This window comes from Biomphalaria glabrata, chromosome 14 (genome assembly GCF_947242115.1).
Source record: "Biomphalaria glabrata chromosome 14, xgBioGlab47.1, whole genome shotgun sequence".
NCBI lineage: Eukaryota > Metazoa > Mollusca > Gastropoda > Planorbidae > Biomphalaria > Biomphalaria glabrata.
The window spans coordinates 30,825,306-30,846,538 of NC_074724.1; the positions used below are offsets into that span (position 1 = coordinate 30,825,306).

At 34.9% G+C, this 21,233-nt stretch overlaps 1 protein-coding gene across 3 annotated transcripts; it reads left to right on the plus strand.

Annotated features, from left to right (window-relative positions):
• Nucleotides 1-14,212: 14,212 nt before the first annotated feature.
• On the plus strand, nt 14,213-19,756 carry LOC106055141 (zinc finger protein 37-like). 3 transcript variants are annotated; one of them, XM_056011184.1, is made up of 3 exons: nt 14,213-15,587; nt 16,474-17,555; nt 18,375-18,495. In XM_056011184.1, exons 1-2 carry the CDS (start codon nt 14,457-14,459, stop codon nt 17,527-17,529), a joined length of 2,187 nt encoding a protein of 728 aa, XP_055867159.1. In that variant the 5' UTR covers nt 14,213-14,456; the 3' UTR covers nt 17,530-17,555; nt 18,375-18,495. The 3 variants fall into 3 exon arrangements, with proteins under 3 accessions (XP_055867159.1, XP_013066742.2, XP_013066741.2); XM_013211288.2 differs by having other exon boundaries at nt 14,215-15,587; nt 16,474-17,549; nt 18,375-18,512; XM_013211287.2 differs by lacking the exon at nt 16,474-17,555 and having other exon boundaries at nt 14,227-15,587; nt 18,375-19,756.
• The last annotated feature ends 1,477 nt before the right edge of the window (nt 19,757-21,233 follow it).

A 21,233-nucleotide genomic window follows, 5' to 3' on the forward strand; every position in this document is an offset into this window, starting at 1 on the left:
AAGGCTCAGATATTTTCTTTGCATCTTTCAACTAATGACACACATCCCCTGCTTTGAAATGGTTTCGCCCAGTCTTCAGAGTCAGCTCCTAATAGTTGTTACATGTTGGTCTTACAGAAAGTTGAACTGTCAGCGAATATTTATCTCCTTTGTGTATGAAAGAATTGTGGTGCACTATTTGAAACAATTGAAGATTGATGCTGTTATGAAATTTGCACCATAATTTGTACAAAGATTTATTTTTTTTTATTTGTGAACCTTTAAAGTTTATTTATTTCACTGATCAATATTTTGTTTTAAAATAAATGAGAGAAAGAAACTCTCCTTGTATTTCTTTCTTTTCTCTATCAAATTTAAGTGTTTTGTTTTGGTTGTTCATATTTTAAATATGTTTGTTTATTTTTTGCAAAAATTATTTACAAATATGAACATGATTTTGATGCCTCCTTGTCCTAAAAAAGTTTTGTTTTTTTAAGTTTAAACAGTGATCAGATTGGTCACGTGAAGTTACTATTTACTTAAGGCTGTTTGATAAAATGATAATTAGCATTAAAAAAAAACAAAAAAAAACTAAGGTGTTTTCTTGTAATTCTAGACCATCTACTTAGTAGTAGTATGCTATCAACAATTTTTGTATGCTTTTTTAAAAATTTTTTAGTCTTGCTATTTTTTTTATAATTTTTGTCATTTTGCAGTAATCTAGTTGAGGGAGGTATAGCATACATAATGAAATAATAGTTGATGACCTTATTTATAATTAGCATTTCACATATTCTAAATTGTAGCTGTTGGTAAAATATATGGAAGATTTAGCAAAAACACAAATAAGAATTCAGAATAATAGTGACTTTATCTTTTATTTTGTCGAAAAAAAGAGATGTTTATAATTTTTTAGATGAGATAATTTTGTTGGTCCAAACAAATGGAAATTCTGTGTGACTACAATTGTCCATCTCAGCATAACTAAAAGACAAGAGTTAGAACAGATTGACCCCAAGAAATTATAAACCTGACACATTAGAGATTCTAAATGCTTTTTTTTTTCTCTGTTTCTGTTCTCTTTTGACGCCATTGAAATGGAATATCTTTTGATCAATTATTTCTGTTTTAATATTATCCTGTGAACCTGTTACAGTTTTTTGTCTTGTGCTATATCTTGGTAGAAAAATATATTTCATCAAACATATCATAATACAGTTTAATAGCACACATTTCAAGTTTTGTATTCAAAAATAAAGTGTATCTGCATTGTTGAATAAGACAGGAGTTTTTTTACCTTCATTGACGCACTGGATTCGTGTCAATTTGTTTTTATTTCAACATTTTGTCTTGCATATTTTCCCTTCCATAAATTATTTATGAAAAGTTTGAAGGGACTTTGTCCTTGGATCATTGCTGACATTGACATAAAATGAATTTTTTAGCTTAAAAAACTATGGGTTTTAAGTTAGTTATTCATTAAATTGTAGAATATCTTGTATTAATTATATTTTTGAATATCTTGAAATGCTTATTAAAAACAACTTTGAGAAATTCGTTTGTTTGAAATCATAAACAGGAACTTTTTTTTTTTTCATTTCAGTGTAATTTTTTTAAAATTGAGATTTTACCCCATTTTAGCATTCTTTGTACGAAATGAAGAGATTTTTTTTTTCCAGAAATGCTTTGGAAACTCTACTTGCATTTACATGTATATTTTGCAGGTTGAATTCTCAGTCTGTAGCTCTATCTTATAATTATTATACAAGGTGTATAGTTATCTTTTTTAATTGTTCAAATACAAAGCTGGCATATTTTTATCGTTTACAATTCCTCCTGTGCTACTATTTAAATCTAGGCTGCTTGTACTGGGAGAGTCATTGCTACTACATTATTAATGTTTAGCTAAGCAAAAGGGTTAATGACAGTACTATTCAAGGACAATTCTTCTTCTAACCAGCTTTTTGCTGTAGACCTCTTTTGCAGTCATTGCCAGGGGAGAGTAGCACTGTTTTTTGTTTTTTTCATCTGTTCCACATTGCCATTCAGAGTGTTGGCTATGCTGGGCTGTTGTGGTTGTGTCCCACAAAGTCGTAGGAAACACACATTCTCATGCATGATTTTACTGTTTTGTGCACTAAAATTATTAGAGTTATGCTATGTATTTGAAAATTACTATATAACATAACTATATAGCAAAAGATAATAGTTTATTAGAATCTGTTTTTGTTAATACTATTTCTTTTCATGAGATGTTCTTAGCACTCCAGATTAGAAGGTTGAGGTTCAGTCCTGGCTTAGATTTTTTTACACAAACAGAAATATTTTTTTACTTTTTTTGGGGGTTTTGTTTTAAAACTGAAAGGAAATCTAAAAGCAAACTAGAAATGTGGAGCCATCCTGAAATTAATTACTCTCATAATACTGCCAAAGCGTATGCTAAATAGCTAATACGGTAAAAGATGTACAATGCTAAGGCAATCTTTCTAATGGGGGAAAAATTACAAACCATCATTTTCTTATAAGCACACCACTTGCAATGGTCAGAAACTGCAAAATCATAAAACAGCTCATCTCTAGTCAGCATCTCAGATTAATTTTAACAGAATGCTTTCACTTTGGAGCCATGATGAAAACAAAAACAAAGTCAAGTTCCCCTGTCAGACCTTGCAATCTATGGTGCAGATGATGTAAAGGTCATGTCTTTGTGGTCCACTGTTAATGAGGATGTCATGTGGCCAGCACTAGAACCAGCCATCTTTACTTTTCCCCAACTATTGTCAGGCACCCATTAGAGCTGATACCGAAATGTTCATAACCCCAATCTTCATGAGGATTTGAACCCGGGACCCTGTGGTTCAGAAACTGAGCAGTTTACCTCTTGGCCCCCACTCCTACCAATGAAGAGGCCACAGGAAAATTATTTTATGTCTATGAGAGTTTGGGCCACTTACTATTAGCCTCATAAACTAATGAGCTCTTATTCTTCTCATCCATTAGAACCTGTTGTTCAATAAACAAGTAGGTCTGATAGTAAAGTAAAAGTGAAGTTCCCCTTTCAGACCTTGTGGGCAGGTGATGTTTCTGTGGCCCACGGTTAATGAGGGTGTCATGTGGCCAGCACAACGACCAACCACCTTTACTTTTCTTCAACTAATGTCTGGTAAAAATTAGATCCCGAAATTAAATATCCCAGGATTCGAACCTGGGACCCCTGGTTTGGAAGCCAAGTGCTTTATCGCTCAGCTATTGCACCTCATGGGTCTGATACTGATAAGATAAAACAAGGTAGTCATAGTTCATGTTCTCAGATTTGAGTCTAATCTGTTCAATGTTACTTCTATTTTTAAACTAGAAATGATACTTTTAGTAATGTAAGACAGGTAGAGGGCTACACTTCTCTTTTATTTGGTATCAAAGCAAGTAACACAAATAATTGAGGCCTTGATTGTTGCTGAATGAAAACAAATGTTTTCTATTATGTGCCACAGAGCATAGTTTTGATGAAAAGTGTTCCCGGAGTTGTTTAGTCAGGTCGTTTTAGTCAGTTGAGGTTATTGAGTGCATTGATATTCACTGCAGCCAGAAAACTTTAGCACTACTTCTTTTGCATTAACTCAGATTAGTAAAAATTGTACAATTCAGTAATAATGAATGAATTTTTTTCACAAATTAGGTATTAGTTGTTTGGTTGTTGTTTTTTAAACTTTTGGCACATCTGATTTTGTAAAATTAATTTCTTTTTAATGTTGTAGTGTACTGTCTTATTTTCAAAGAAATTGCTACCCAGGTGATATTAATTTAAAAATTATATAAAACAAGAGTTTGAAATAATGATTCTTAAACTTTTCTTAGTCACAACCATTTTTAACGAATAAAATTGACCATAGGCCTACAATCATTGTTCTACTTACACCTCAGTTTTTTTCCCCAATCACAGAGGTAAAGGGGACATTTTTCTTTCCTATTTTTTTTTTTTTTGACAGTTTTGATTAGATAGTTTTTTAGTTTTGTATACATATATAAGAAGAAGGACAGGCTTAGTTGAATTTCGTGTCTGCCTGTGTGTGTTGAATCAAGCTTGTCTTGGCACTGTGTTGTTATTTGATTTGAAGAAATGTTTTGAACAAAGTTTAATTGCCCTCTCTTCTCCCCCCACCCCCTCCTTTTTTTTTTTGTACATAGAAAGATAAAAAAAACAACAAAATATTGTTTTGACAATTTTTTAAATAAATTATAATAAAATCTGCATTCAAATGAACCAGAGTGTTGACTCTCAATTCTTTTAATGGTGTTAAAGTAGATGCTTAGAGGAATTATTTTTAACTCAGAAATGACTATGCTGTACGTACATTAGAGATGTTAAGGTATGGGTTAGTGTTTTAAGCTTAATGTAAAGTTTGAGTGATTACTGGAAGATGGTTAAGTATACTTGTAGGGTGATGACCTCGTGGGCGCCTGCAGGGGAATGTACTTGCACTCCCCTGGATTCTGGGCAGCCAAATTCTAGCCATTGTTTGCACCATCAGATCAATCAAAATCTAATTAGCAACTGAACAAGTAGTGCTTCCACTGGTGACTGAAGTACAGTTGTAGTGAACTAGCCTAGGCTTATCAGGAATTGATGGCTGACCATGTAGGTGCACCCCTCTGAATTCTGAGTAACCAACTTTTAGCCAGGTTTTTACACTTTCAAATCAATTAACTTCTGCTAGGAAGCAACTTAACATGTAGTGTTTCCACTGAAATAATATTGTAATAAACTAAAATAGGCTAATCTGCAGCTCATGTCCGACTATGTGCGCTTTATTATAGGTTTGCAATTCAATATTCTATAGCATGTTAGTCGTGACGATTTGTTTTCACTTGCACACTATTATAGTTATCATTATATTTAGTTAAGGCCTAGAATATCATAAAGTTCTTTTTTTTTGGTCTCGGAGGACAAATCCTTGCCAGCTATCTTTCGATTTGATATATATGGCAGTGAATTGATGTGTTTGAGAGTTGGATTTGTTGATGGCGATTGTATTCGTGGAGACTTCATTGGTTTTGTCCCTGGTGTTAAGAGAGACGCATTGCCTGGATTTACCGTCATTGTCAGCTATACATTATGTACCGTCTAGACATGGACAAACTTCGGCCAAGGCTACGATGGCTGCCCCCTTGATGGGTAGCATTCAAAACTGTGTTCAGGCTAGGATTCATGAAAAATATCCAAAAGAAGACCTTGTCCGTTGCGCGCTTAAACTTGTTATCATTTGATCTGAATGAGGTTTCATATATATGCAATGTTGTTGGTGTCATCAAGAGGATTATTTATTTCTTTCGTAACAGTTCCAGAGCGAGATGGTTGGTGCTAAATTTACCTCTTTTGTGTGAGACACGATGGACTGAGAAACACGAATTAATTCGCGCCTTTTTGTCACAACTTTGAGAAGATCTTTGACTGTTTGGCGTATAAAAAAACACGGTTGTAAGTGAAACCAGACAATCTGCATGTGTGTAATCAGTGCCTGCTTCTCGTGTGTTTCTGATTTGTCTTTCAATTGTCGTCAATTATTCATCCGTTTTTGAACCAGTTTCCGCAATATTGTAGTCTGTCCATCTTAGCACAAGCGGCCGCTCAACAGCACATCAGCAGTCACATTTATGACATAATCAAAAACCAACTTGACCATGCTGAGGAACACTTCAGGGATGGCATCGTGAGTAAGGTCCACAACTATTTTAAATTTAAATAAATGATTTACCAAATTGCATTAGTTCAGAAAAAAAAAGTCAGATTATTTGCAGATGATTGCGTAATATATAGAACAATAAAAAACAACACAACATACGAAAATTTTACAAATAGACTTAGATGAATTACAGAAATGAGAATCAAGTTGGAGCATGTCTTTTCACCCAGAAAAATGTCAGTTTTTAAGAGTAACAAAAAAACAACTAAACAAAACAATTGTAAATTTATTTTTATTTTTAATATAAACATTATTATTGCTGAATTTACTACAAAATTTAGAAAGCCTTCAAAAGAAAAGACTCAAAAGTAAAGAGGCAATTACACATAAAACACTGAACCATAATCTCCTAATACAAAAACAAAATCTAATCAAATACTCAGAAAGACACAAAGATAAAGGCACATTCCACTTTCTATGTGCTAGGACTAATTTGTACAAGTGCTCAATTTTTTTTCTTCCCTAGCGCTATTAGAGCATGGAATGGGTTGTGGAGCTAGCCAGGAAAACCAGTGACTTGGCGAAGTTTAGGTCATTGGTTAACATGCATGACTAAATGCACGACGCGTAGGACGTAATCATCTTCTTTTTTGAAGTAACTTCTGTATGATGAAGTATATAAATATGTATATAAGAAAGTGTACCATGTCCCTCCAAAGAAGATGGCCGAAATAAGACAAATCTAGTGAATTTGATTCAAGCTGGTCTATAGCTTTCATCTAATTTAAGAAAGAATATAGGAGATTAACAAAGAAGCACGATAAATACATTTTGAATAAGTTAGTGTGTTTTTTGTTCATGTATGTAGTTGTGTTTTTTTTCTGAGAAAGCTTGTCCTTAGTGTGATGCCCTTATTATCACTTGATGCCCCATGCAGCACGCCTAGCGGCCTATGCCTCTGACAAACATTTACCAAAATTTAAATTACTAAAAAAAGACGCAAAAACACTCATTTGGGACTACAGTTTTACAGCTGTAAGTCTCAAACAAAATAAATATAGTTCCTCCTTCGTGGTCGAAGACGAGCACATTTCTCATTTCCTATGAACTCGAAGCTGACTCCAATACTCGGTTTAAAAAGCCGGCCGCATACGTGACATGGGTGGGTTAGGTCAGTTACAGATAGACCTGCTTCTTCACTCAGCTTTTGTTGGCTCGGCGCTCTTTCGCCCTGGCCACTCTTCTTGCTTTCAAATCTTGAGACTCCGAGACTCACAGCTTCACGCCATGAGGAGCGATCGAGAGCTAGTGCTTCCCAGCCATGAATATCGATATCGCATTCCTTGAAGGAGCTCTTGAGAGTGTCTTTGTATTGGTCTCCCTGGGAGCACTTTCTTGAACACTACTCCTCGTACAGAAGTCGTTTAATTTAAAGTAGGTCGACTCCCACAGGACATCCTGTATGGCGATCTAATAGAAGGCAGGAGAGCCGCTGGTCGTCCACTTTTACGTTATAGGGATGTATGCAAACGCGACATGAAGCTCTTCAAAATCGACACTGGCAACTGGGAAGAGGTGGCACTGGACAGATCCACATGGAGAGAGAGCATAAAGGAAGGGTCACGGATTGCAGATGTCATACACAACAGAAGCAGAAAGAAGGGTGAAAATGCAACGGCGCCTGGTGATTATATATGCCCAAACTGCGATCGCGGTTAGGATTGTCCTCTTTAGTCACACAAGAAGTTGTAAAGGGAAAAGATCGTCTCTCGAGACGTAAAATGCCATAGATATAAATGGTACCACTATTTTTTGGTCTTTTTTTTTTTTTTCGGGGAAAATAGGCTAAATATATTATATCTTCTTCTTATCTTATATAATACAGACGTTACTTCAAAAAAGAAGATGATTACGTCCTACGCGTCATGCATTTAGTCATGCATATTAACCAATGACTTAAATTCTGCCAAGTCACTGGTTTTCCTGGCTAGCTCAGGCAACCCATTCCATGCTCTAATAGCACTAGGGAAGAAGGAGTATTTGTACAAATTTGTCCTAGCATATGGGACGAGGAATGTGCCTTTATCTTTGTGTCTTTCAGAGTATTTTATTAAATTTTGTTTTTGTATTTGAAGATTATGGTTCAGTGTTTTATGTATTATTGCTACTTTACTTTTGAGCCTTCTGTCCTGAAGGCTTTCTAAATTTAGTGATTTTACTAAAGGTGCTACTCTAGTCAAATGTGAATATTCGTTTGTTATGAATCGCACTGCTCTATTTTGTGTCTGTTCTAGTTTCTTAATGTTTTCTTGAGTTGAGGGGTCCCAAACAGAGGATGCATATTCTATTATTGGCCTAACCAAGGTTAAATAACATTTTAGTTTTATGCTCTTATTTGATTTATAGAAATTTCTTTTAATAAATCCTAATGCTTTGTTTGATTTTTTTGTAGTTTCATCAATATGTGGATTCCATGACAGTTTTTCATTTATTATAACACCTAGGTATTTTGCGTTTTTAGTCTGTGTTACTGGTTTGCCATGAATAAGATAAGTGGAATTAATTTGTTTTAGTTTTTTTGTTACTCTTAACAACTGACATTTTTCTGGGTGGAAAGACATGCTCCAATTTGATTCCCATTTCTGTAATTCATCTAATTCTCTTTGTAAAATATCTGTGTCTTGTGTTGTTTTTATTGTTCTATATATTATGCAATCGTCTGCAAATAATCTGACTTTTGTTCCTGAAGTAATGCAATTTGGTAAATCATTTATGTAAATTAAAAATAGTAGTGGACCCAAGACTGTTCCTTGAGGTACACCTGAGTTTACTGTTATCGGTGTTGATTTAGAGCCATTTATTATTACAGTTTGTTCTCTCCCTATCAGAAAGTCTTTAATCCACTGATGCAGTGGACCATTAATGCCGAAATATTTTAATTTTTTAAGCAAACTATGGTGGTGAACTTTGTCAAAAGCCTTAGAAAAATCTAGTAAGATAGCATCTATTTGTTCACTATTATCTAAACCTTTTGAAAAATCATCAATTAGTCCTATTAGTTGTGTTTCACATGATCTATATTTCCTAAAGCCATGTTGGTATGGTGTGAGGACATTATGTTTGTCTAAGTGGTTTATGATGTTGCTACATATTATGTGTTCTAGGATTTTACATGTGATGCTGGTAAGTGATACTGGTCTGTAGTTTCCTGGGTCAGATTTTTCTCCTTTTTTAAATAGGGGGGTGACATTAGCTTCTTTCCAGTCCTTTGGTACTCTGCCCTGGTTAAGTGAAGCCTGAAAGAGTATTTTGAACACTGGGGCTAGCTCATTACTTAGTTCTTTGAGTAATCTAGCTGGAATACCATCAGGTCCAGAAGCTTTATTTGGTTTGGTGTTGGCTAATAGTTTTTGAATTCCATTTTCTTGTACTACTATATCTTCTATGTTGTCTACTTGGTTCAAATTCAGTAATATGTCTTTGTCTCCTGGGGCTGAGAATGCTGATGCAAAGTATTTGTTTAGAATGTTTGCTTTAGTTTCATTATCATTATGTATTATGTTATGTTCATCTTTTAATGGCGCTACGCCTGTTGTTTCCATTTTCTTAGACTTAATGTATGACCATAGGTTTTTGTTGTTGTCTTTAGATATTACATTGTTTATGTATTCACTCTGCAGCTGTCTGCTTACTTTTTGGGTTAAGTGTTTAATTTTTATATACTTTTTGTAAACTCTTTCTGCATTAGTTTCTTTAAATTTTCTATATAGGTTTTCCTTCTGTTTACAAAGCTTCTTTAGTCTATTATTAAACCAGCATTTATTTATTTTGTTTGATGTGTATTTAGTTGGTATTTGATTTTCTATAATGCTTTTAAGATGGTTTTTAATGAAATTCCAGAGGTCATCGACTGGTTGGTTAATGTCTTTTTCTAATAAGAATGTTTGTTGAAAGTTTAATGCAGCTTGGTGTAGTTGTGTTAGGTTACATTTATTCCAGAGTAAGATTTTTCTTTTGGGTTTTATATTGGCTACTGCTTTTATCTGACTGTGTATTTTTATGATCTCATGGTCTGATAGACCAGGGATAATATCATAATCAACTACTAATCCAGGTCTGTTGGTTAAGAAGAGATCTAATGTGTTGTTTAATCTAGTTGGCTTTTTAATGATTTGATCTAAACTTAGGTTGTGTAAAGTTTCTATGAAAAGCTCATTTATGTCCTTAAGGTTTTGGTGTTTATCTATGGTTAGTGTTTTCCAATTTATATCAGGTAGGTTGAAATCACCCATAATCCAAAAAACTGCATTTTTATTTGTCTCTTTAAGTGTCGTAATCTGATTACATAGTTCCTGCATGTATTCTAAACTAGAATTTGGTGGTCTGTAAATGCTGCCTATTATTAGGGATGTTGAGGTGGTATTAATTTTACAAAATGTTGATTCTATATTTTTTGAGTTAGGTAAGGTAATTTCTTCTGCTATAAGAGTGTTTTTTATTGCTAAAAGAACTCCTCCATGATTATCAGCCCTATCTTTTCTAAAAATTTCATAATTACTATTGAAAATTTCTGCATTATAAATTTCAGGATGTAGCCAAGTTTCTGTGCCTGCAATTATGTCTGGTTTCTCACATTCTAATAAAATTTCTAAGTCTGCTGTTTTGTTCCTAATGCTTTGAAAATTTATTATTAAGGTTTTAAGGTATTTTGGTGTTACTTCTATAGTAGGTTTGTTTAGTGAGGCTGTTGTATTAATTTTAGTAGATTTAGGTTTAACAGGAGTGGATCTGGCTAGTGGTTGGTGAGTTTGGTTTGGGATGGTGTTTAGGATGTTGTATGGGTTAGAAGTGTCTGCATCAAAGGAATCAAACAGTCCTGATGTAAACTGAGGTAACCCACACGGTACACAGTGCCATGATGCATCTTTGTTGCCTAAGGCATAATACACAGGTGTATTCATATGGAGACATGATGCATGGTACCATTCATCGCAGGTGTCACATTGAATGGCTTTCTGTTTCATGGTGCATACTTTTTTGCAGATGTTGCATCTATCTTTAGATCTAGGCCCTGGATTTGACTCTACATCTCCTGCTATTAATATTAACAGTGATAGGTATTTATTTCTGCTGTGTCTGATTGAGAACTTCCATTTGTGATGGGTAATCTTCTTTAGTGTTATGGATGTGTATGTTAGGTTATTTTTTAAGTTGCTTTGATCTAAAGTGTGATGATTGATTATGACTGTTGTTTCTTTTTTAAGTTTAGTGTTGACTAAGGTAGATCTGGTTCTGTGTTCAGCTAGTATATATTTAGTAATTATTAGGATAAATAGCCAGAGCAATTTCATGATGACTGTTGTTGATTTTAGTTTTTAAAGGGGTCTAGTCTAAATCTAGTTTAAGGTTTACAATGCCTAATTTATGTCTAAATCTAAATTGAAAGCTAATTTACAATGACAATTAAATCAAATGAAATGGTTTATTAAATTCAAAATATGGACCTAGACTAGATCTAATTCTAGATCAATATATTTACGTGTATAATTAACTATATAGAATATTACTATTAGTTATTATTAGTAGTATTAGTAGATGATTAGTAGATGATTAGTAGATCTAAAGCCTTAATTAAAGTCTAAGTCTAACACTAAAACTAGACTAGACTGACTTGACTAGGTCTAGATCTAGTCCTAAGGGCTAAGCTAAGAGTTGTTAATTTGAATTAATTAGTGGAAAAAAATGCTGAATTAAGTTAAATATATAATTTAAAGATATTAGTTTATTAGTTAAATAGCTTTTTTAATGAATTTGGTTTGATTTTAATACAACAAAACGAAAAATTTAACTCATCTCTTATAACAGTAAACAGGGAGCAGCCATCTTGCCAAGAGCGCGTAACTCTGTCTAATAGGGGGAGTACATGGTATTATTAGTAAGAGCTGCCAATTACGTGTATTTATTTGATATGATTAGACAATTATATATTTTCAGCTTGCACAAGCTTTTGGAATAAAATATATCTGTATAGATCTAGATTCTAGTTTTTGAAACCTAAACTATAATCTAAACCTTATTTCTAGACAATCTAGAGCTAGAAAAATATCTATGCTTGTCAATTGCGCATTGTGCTTCCGTAGCTAGCAGATGTAAAAAAAAACAACAAAAAAAAACAACATTAGTTGACAACATTGGAAAAAACAGACAAACAACCTCTCATTTAAAAAAAAGCTATTAAAAGTTCAATATTGACAAGGGAGATCAATCAGCTTGTAATAAAAACAACATGTCGGCCTCTCTGCTCTAGAGTGACAAGAGTCCAGTAGATTATAGTTATAGTATAGGTATTGAGTAATCGAGTTATGTAACGTAAACTAGGTCTAGATCTGTTACCCTAGAAAAAACGAATCTCATATCATTTGCCTCTTGATTCTCCTAAAAATCTAGATATTTAATCTAGAAGTAGATAGATCTATATTAATATATAATATAATAATATTATTATAAATTATATTTATATATAACTATAACTCATATATAATAATATATTGAAATAACTGGAATCTTTATCTAGGGACTATGACTATAAAAAAATAATATTATATTAATTATAATTAATTGTATTAATTAAATATTTCAATAATTTGAATAATTATTAATTAGATCTATATAATAAATAGAATAAATAAATTCTTAGTCATTCTAGAATATATTCTAGATCTTAGTCTTAGAGCAAGGCACAGTCACTAGATTTCACGTGACTAGATCAACATGCCATCTAGAATATTATATTTATATACATCTAGATTCTACGCTCTACACAAATCTCAATATTATATAATATAATAATATTGTAACTTAAATATTATTTACTATTATTTAGATTTAATTTTAGTTTTAATATTTACAAGTTAGATCTACTGCACACAACATATCTACATCTAGATCTAGCTAGAGTCAGTAGATCTATGTTTTGTATGTAAACAATATTTCAATATTATTATATTATTTATGACTTTATGTGGGACTATTTTACCTCTGATCTGGCCTAGATCTAGAATAATCTAGAATCTAGATCTATATTGACTATATGGCTGAGAATGTTCTCCAAATTAGGGTGCTATAGTCACAAGGAGAGGTGGTCTATGAGAAGGTGGCCATAGTTCTCATGTTTAGATCTCAAAAACTTAAATTACTTTTGTTAAATCTTTTACATGTTTTGGATGTTCCTTCAGAGTTGAATAATTTACTAGTCCAAACCTCTCCCAGGACAATGGGGGATGGGAGCAGGCAGGGTTTCAACCCTGAACCATCGATAAGTAATGCATGAATTGATGCAATGGCTATTTTTGGTATTGAATTAGTAAACCCTTTTGTTTTTATAAATTAATAATACATATATATATATATTATATATATATAATAATAATAATAATAAGGCTTGTCTTCGAGTCCGAAGATTAGTGAGGAATACAGTATTTCCCGTGGCTGCGCAGCCCCAGCTGTAACCTGCATATTTTGCAACATCCAGGGCAAGCATAACCATTGTCCGCAGGTGGTCGATTTAGATCTTCTTTTCGTTGTCTACGTTGTCCTCGGCAGCAGATTTTCTTTTGGTCTCAAATGTGTATCCCGTGGCCTTCGTGAGTGACCTCCAGCTGTCTCGTTCTGATGCCGCATGCAGCCAGGTGCTCTCTTCTATGCCTAAGCTGGTCTTTGAAGCATTTCCATGGGGCGCCTCTGTTATGTCGACCACCTTTAAGCTCACTTTGGCATACGTTCATCTCCCATATGGGATACGTGCCCTGCCCAGCGTAGCTGTCGGACCATAAGAAGTCCCTCTATACTGTCCATACCGGCGTTCGCAAGGACATCACTGTTTGTAGTGCGGTCCTGCCACCGTATGTCCATGATGGAGCGCAAGCATCTTTGGTGAAAGCGCTCAAGAATTCTTAGTTGTTTTTTATATAGTGTCCATGTCTCAGAGCCATAAAGAAGGGTTGAGAAAACCACCGCCTGGTAGACATTGATTTTTGTAGGCAGGCGGAGCAATTTGTTCTTCCAGACTCTCATCTGATGACGTCCAAAAGCGTTACTAGCCCTGGCTAGACGGTTATCAACTTCCCTTGAAAGTGAGGCATCATTTGATACTATACTACCTAGATATGTGAAGTGGTCTACCACGTTAAGGGGCTGTCCGTTTACTGTGATCCTTGGGGTAGTTATACTACCATGTAGTGGTCAGTGGGCTATATAGTCTCAAAGAAAATAATCAAACACAAAGTTACATATATAAAAGCAGAAACCCTAGCTAGACGGTTAAAATAAAATAGTTGGTATGTATGTTTTTTTGTTTGGAATGACCATCAAGAAAACAGCCTGCATTACAACACTCCCCCACACCCTGAAATATATATATATATATAATATAATATTTTGGTATTTTCGGCCACATGACACCCTACTTATTAACCTATGGCCAAAGAAACAGATGACCTTAGCATCATCTGCCCTATAGACCACATGATCTGAAAGGGGAACTTAACTAACAGCTACTTATTGCCTTTAAAAAGTATGGCCATGTGGTTGTGTGATATGCGCTCTGGACTTTCATCATGAGTGTCCTGGTTTTAACACTGCTGCTGCCACCCCCGCCATCCTGCTGGATGTTTGGGCTGGGTGGTAATGATCTTCAAATCTGAAGGAGCATCCGAATAGTGTAAAACTTTTTATTTTTATTATTTTAACAAGATTTGTTACTTATCAGTTTCTTACTTTCACAGGGTATAAAAAAAAATGGCTGAAGAGCAGAACATGACAACACTTATGCTGCAGTGGAGTGACCACAGTAATAAACTTCTGGAGAAATTATACATGCAGTGGAAGTCTGTTTCTTTTTGTGATTTGTGCATTGTCTCTAGCAATAAGCACCTGGAGACTCATGCGTGGGTTCTGTCTGCCTTTAGTCCTAGAGTAGCTTCTCATGTCTCTAAATGTACGAGTTCACTAGAAGGGAGAAAGCTTGCCCCACCGTACATCATGGAGGTGCAATATAACTATGAGGTCATGTCTGCCATCATCACTGCTTTGTACACAGGGGTCTTCAGCCCTCCATCTGACTTTTTGCCAGAGACCTATGCTGCAGTTAAGTGGTTTGATATTTCAGAACTCAAAGAACTTTTAGAGAATCATTTTGATGATGATACCTTGTTACTGCCTGAAGACTTACAGTTAAGCATCAGGGTCACTGACAATAACACTTTCTGTGACGCAGTTGTAAAACTAGAAGAGTTATCTCCGACTGAAGATAGTAATGACATTGATCTCCAGAACTGCATTGTTACAACTTCTTTTCCTGACCTAAAAGTTTTAAATGAGCTTAATAGTGATGCAGGAAAAATGGTGCGAAGAACTGCCAGAAAGCGCAAGTCATTACCTTGCAGGTATGATGGGGAGATCTTTATCATAGGTCCACCCAAGAAGGAGAAGCCATCCAGTAAGTCTGACTTCCTTGGAGTCAGTGAGGTGACGCACAATGACTCAACCAGCATCTCATCTCAACTTGATGTTAGGCTGAAAAAGTTATCTGCAGATGACATTAACATATCTCATACTCCACTGAAAATTAAGGAAGAAGAGTATCCCAGTATGGATACTGATGCAGGCCAAGATCATAATGACTTGACTGTCTCAGAAGAACATGTTGACTCTATTTCACAGTCAAGTGTCACCATTAAAATGAATAAAAAGTGTAGGGACAAAACAACAGAAAATATGAAAAGAAAACAAGAGAAGACCAAAAGAACTAAAATTGCAGAAGTGACTGACAAACTAATACTTTCTACTACAAAAAGAAAAAAAGACAAAAACTTGAATCTCAGTTCTGTAACCAGAGGCACCCATAAAACTACAACAATTATAGAAGAGGTGAGCAGTTTGTTTTCTTTAGCCAGTTTCAGAATTATTTTTTTTTTGTTGCCACTTGACTATAAAAGGAGGTGCGGTGGCTGGGCGGTAAAGCGCTTGACTTCCAAACCGGGGACCAGGGTTCAAATCCTGGTGAAGACTGGGATTTTTAATTTTGGGATCTTCGGGCGCCTCTGAGTCCAGTAAAGGCGGTTGATCGTTGTGCTGGCCACATGACACCCTTGTTAACCGTAGGCCACAGAAACAGATGACCTTTACATCATCTGCCCTATAGACCACAAGGTCTGAAAGGTGAACTTTTTTTTTTACTTGACTATAAAGATAAACAGTGGTTTAGCAGCCTCAAAGTTTTTGGATATTGAGCAAGGGCTACTTTGTGATAAAGCTGTGATTCTTTATATGTAATTCTAGTAGTGTTATTGATTTTTTTTTTACAAAGAACATAGAAAATATAATTTGTTTTAAATAAGATTCCTCTCCCCTGTCTTTCAAATAAACAGTCTGTTACTTAAAAGAAATTTGAATAAATTTCTTAATACTTATAGCAAAAGTATTGGACTTTATTATTCATTATTATAAATATTACTTTTCCATTTTTTTTTCTTTTACATTTCTCTATTTAGTAGCAATACTAGTGTTGTTTATAATAAATACTGTAATTTATGTGATGATTTAAAAAAAAAAAGGATTAATTTCTGGCGTAATCACCTAATATTTTGATAACCTATATGTATACAAAGTTAAAATTCTTTTCTTTAAATAAGAAAAGATTTAGCATTATGTAAATTATTTGAAAAAAACACTGCCTAAGCTCTTAAAAATTACCATTTTTAATAAAGTTTTGAGGGAATCATTTCAAATAGATTTTCTTTTTCAACCTCTTTAGGTTTCTGACCTTGATCCAATTAAAGGTGAACTAGACCTATTAATTGGTGACTTAGATTACAAAAAGTGTGAGAAATGCTTTAAAAAATTCACCTCCATTGAACTATATGCCCAGCATATCAATGACCACCCTGTGTTCAATTGCCAAGACTGTAACTTGGTATTTTATCGCAAGTTTGACTGCACCAGGCATCAGCGAGATAAGCATACTGGCCGCCCATGGCTGAAGTGCCGGCACTGTAGGTTTCAGGCTTCTAAAGAAGCCGAACTAAGGAAGCATTCAGAAGAGTCCCACCAAGAACCTAATCCTTTTGTGTGTTCTAAAGAGGGCTGCAGCTTCAAGACACGCAAGTTTAAGCGACTAGAAAACCACATGAAGACCCACAGCGACCAAAAGGAGTTCGTCTGTCAGAAGTGTGAAAAACGTTTCTCCCTGCCCAATAGCTTAATCTACCACCAGAGGGCATGCCACCGCTTGCAGTCTTTCCTGTGTGATCTCTGTGGGCAGAGTTTCAACCACCCCCATAGCATGAACCTTCACAGACGGACTGTGCACTTTGGTGAAAAACCGTACTCTTGCAACGTTTGTTTACACTCTTTCAGCGACCACAGAAATTTGAGGAGGCACATGAGGATTCATGAAAACTCGTACCCTTACTCTTGCCCTGTCTGCAACCAACAGTTCAGACATTCCAACACCCTTAAATTACACTTGATTTCCAAGCACAAAGAAGCTGCTGATTTAAATAACCTTGTGGCGAATAGCCCACAGTTGAATAACCTTGGGGGCTACAATTACAAGCTAGAGCAGAAAAAAGAGGCTAAAGCTCAGGCTGCAACAAATTCAGGGGAAGATGCTTTTGAAATGGGCATCAAGAATAAGAAAAAGAGAAAGAAAACGTCTCGGAAAACAAACTATCATCAGGTTTCTGACTTTGAAAGTCTGCCTTGCTTTGATGAAGCACACCTTGACTCGGATAATGGACTTGATCTTGGAGATGATGATGACATGAGGATAAGCCATTCAATCCTACTGGATCATTATCCTTTTGTTTAGGGACCAGACTAAACTAAAGGGTCAGTGTAGGTTGTTATAGTTGTTATCTATATTATCTTAAATGCTGACTTCTGTCATCTATTATTGAGCCATCACCACAAACATTTATTTCATTTCAGCAGAGATCATCATTCTTTTTAAATATTTCTTTTTGTTGAATATTGGAAAACCCTGGTTTTAAATGTGCTTACTTGTTTGACTGAGGGTTGTAGGCATACATTTATACTAGTTTCATCAGGTTAACGTGGGTGAAGTACCTCTTGAATATGTAAAGAGAGTCAGTGATGCTGTTGATAAGCCTAGAATCAGAATCGTTTAATAACTAAATTTGAAATGCAAACATGTGCTCTTTAATTGTCAATCAAAATTTAATGCCAATAAAACAATTTAATTTAAACTGAACTGTAATGCACACCAAATAAATTCATTTGATGCTTCATTTTCTTTCATTTTGTAGCTTTCTTTAAACTGGCAAATTAAAGCTAACTTTGTATTTGATTTTAAATGAAATGACAAAGTTTTGAAGATGTCATTAAACTTGATATATCGTTTTAGAATTTCAAATCTTGTAACTAAAATCTGTAATCAGACTATAAATAACAAAAAATAATGACACATTTCCAGATAGTCAAATAATATTTTATTTGCATGTAAGACTAATCAAACATTATTTTTCATATAAAAGGTTTGATATCTCTTCAGTGCTAATAAAGTTTTAGTTTCCATTTACTGGTTATTTTTGCTTTCTTGTTAGTTTATTGATAATATTACTTGTCTTAAGTAAAAACCTTTCAAACTTTTATCGAGCCTTTTTATTTTATTTTTCTCAATCTTTTTTTTCATAGGTCAAGCACACTGACCCGATTGGTCCTCTACTTTCTGACCTGGATGCCAAAAAGTGTGAAAAGTGCTATATAACATTACCCAACCTTGAAATATATAATCAGCACATTAACGATCACCCTGAATTCAGTTGTCAAGACTGTGGCCAGATATTTTATCGCAAATATGATTGCACTAGGCATCAGCGAAACAAACACTCTGGCCGCCCATGGCTAAAGTGCGTTAATTGTACATTCCAAGCATCTACGGAGATTGGGCTGAAGAGGCATTTTCAAGAGCTCCATGGAGATGACAAACCATTTGTATGTACAGTGGAAGGCTGTGGCTACAGAAGCTCCAGATACACAGAAATGGGCCATCATTTGCGAACGCACAGTGATGCCAAATCTTTTTATTGCGAGAAATGCGGTCAGGGGTTTGCCTTGTACAGATGTCTTGTCTATCATCAGAGGTCTTGCTACCGCCTGCAGCCTTTTCTCTGTGACATTTGTGGCCAGGGCTTTAACCACCAACAGTCTATGCTTATCCACAAGAGCTGTGTGCATTTTGGTGTGAAGTCGTACACTTGTAAAGTGTGCTCACATTCATTCGGTAACCACAGTAATCTTCGCAGGCACATGAGAATTCACAATAATTCATTCCCGTACCCCTGCCCGGTCTGCGATGAAAAGTTTAGGCATTCCAACTCCCTCAAAATGCATCTGAGTGTCAAACACAAAGGAGAAGGTGACTTTCGGTTCTTGGTGAAGAACAGCCAACCCTGGAACAAACTAGGGGGCCAAAGCTACAAGCGAAGGTCGAAAAACCTGGCCACAGATTCCTTGACCACTTCTGCAGAAACAGTTGTGGGTAAAGCAGCAACAGTCAACAAGAAGAATAGCAGCAAAGCCAAAGGTAACAAGACCTCTGCCTCAAATGGTGACATTGTTGAATCAAGGCAGAGAAGATCAAAAAGATCTGTAAGACCTACTTCACAGAAATATAAGGATTATGTGATGCCTGGTTCAGATTCTGACCTAAGTGAATCCAACAAGAAAAGTACACGAAAAAGAGCATGGGATTCAAACTACGAACCCGATGCCTTGTCAGATAGAGAGTTATTGTCCTCAGATGACCAGCTAGACTTTGATCATGGAACATCTCTGACTGATGACATTAAGAATGAATTCTCTTGTGACCAGTAATTAAGATTGAGCATGGTAACCCTAGACAGTGCACTGAAAGCAGAAGCAGGTCTTTAGATGGAAGGACAACTTCAAATGATGATAGGAATCAAAATCTCACTTCGGAGCCCTCTGCCTTATTATTTCCTGTGTGAAGCTATCAGCCCAATTATTTTTCAGTCTGTGTAGCGCAGTGCCCTAGCATCTGCTGATTATGATGCCCACTGTGAAATACACTGCCTTACTTAATCTATATCCTCGCAGTGAAGAATTCTTTCCTTATCCCAGCTTGCTCTCTCACTCAAGGAAAGAAATATTAACTTAATACTGTTAATCTTGTTTTCTGACTTTCCTTTCTTGCTGTCTCTGTCTTGGTCTCGGATTTGTGGTGGTGACAAAAAAGGAATATGAAAAAATTCCCCTTGGTTGCGCAGCCTTCTGACACCTATAGCTGGTCATATTCAGAGGACTACGGGTATGGCATGACCCAATCATAGTAATGGTTGTTGACATTGTGGAAAGACTGTTCAGACACCACTTGGGTGAAGAGCTCTCTGTCCACACCTGTCTGCTAGGAGAAATCCTTCCAATGGTCAACTGAATAATGGGGACGCATAAGTGCTCCTTTTCCCTAATGGACTTTTTTGAAGGTTTTTTTTATTAAGTCCGTTTGAGATTTTCCTTAAGGGAGAAAATAAATTTCTTTGATGGTTGGTAATTTCTTTTTTTTTATATTGTAAAATTTCATAAAAGAGAGGCAGATTGATAAATAAGAAGCCTTTTGGATGTATCCAATGTATGTAATAAGAATAATTGAGACATTAAAAAAAAAACATGCAATAATTATTTTTTGGGGAAATATCTTAGCACTGTAGAGTTAAAATTAAAGATCAGATTTATCAATAAACAGCTGATTAAGGTGAAAAACCTTTAGTATTATAATCTCAAATAATGGTATGACAAAAGCCATTCCCCTGGTTCCTAGTGAGGTCTTTGCCTGCTGAACCTTTCTAAAAAAAAGACTTAAAATTTTTTTTATAGTGTCTTTGGAGAGGAACATAGAAAGACAGACAGTCAACAGATCTTATGTGGTACCCCAATAGAAAGTGATTATTATTATTATAAGTTTTGTCAATTCTGGATCATTCAGTCATTGAAGATTTCTCAATAAAAAAAAAATGTCAGCACTGTCTCTTTCATTTTTGTTTCAGTAAGCAATGTTCAGGCACTGAAGTTAATCTACTGAAACAATCTATATATTGTCATAACAAGATATATGTTACCAGGCAGTTTGTTTTCCATTTATTCATCTGTGTTTTTGTTATATAAATTTTGTGTTTTGTTTTAATGACTTGTCTTGGTATTTTTTTTCTATTCATTGTTACATTAATATAGAATACAGAATGTACAATCAAATAAAGTAATAATTATCAATATTTCTTGCGGGTATTTCATTCATTTAGAAAACACTGCTATCTTCCACTACATTTGTTTGAATTTAAATGTAACTGTACAGTATTTGTTATTGCACTTGATCACACCATGCAGTGAGAGTGAAAACAAAAAGCTATGAAAGGCTAGGTAGCAATGACTTCAGATATAAAAGCCAAATGAAAAACAAGCAAAATATATCAAATCCTTTTAAAAACACCACCACCACCAAAGCTTATCTTAAGGGGAAGAACTCCATCCTTACAC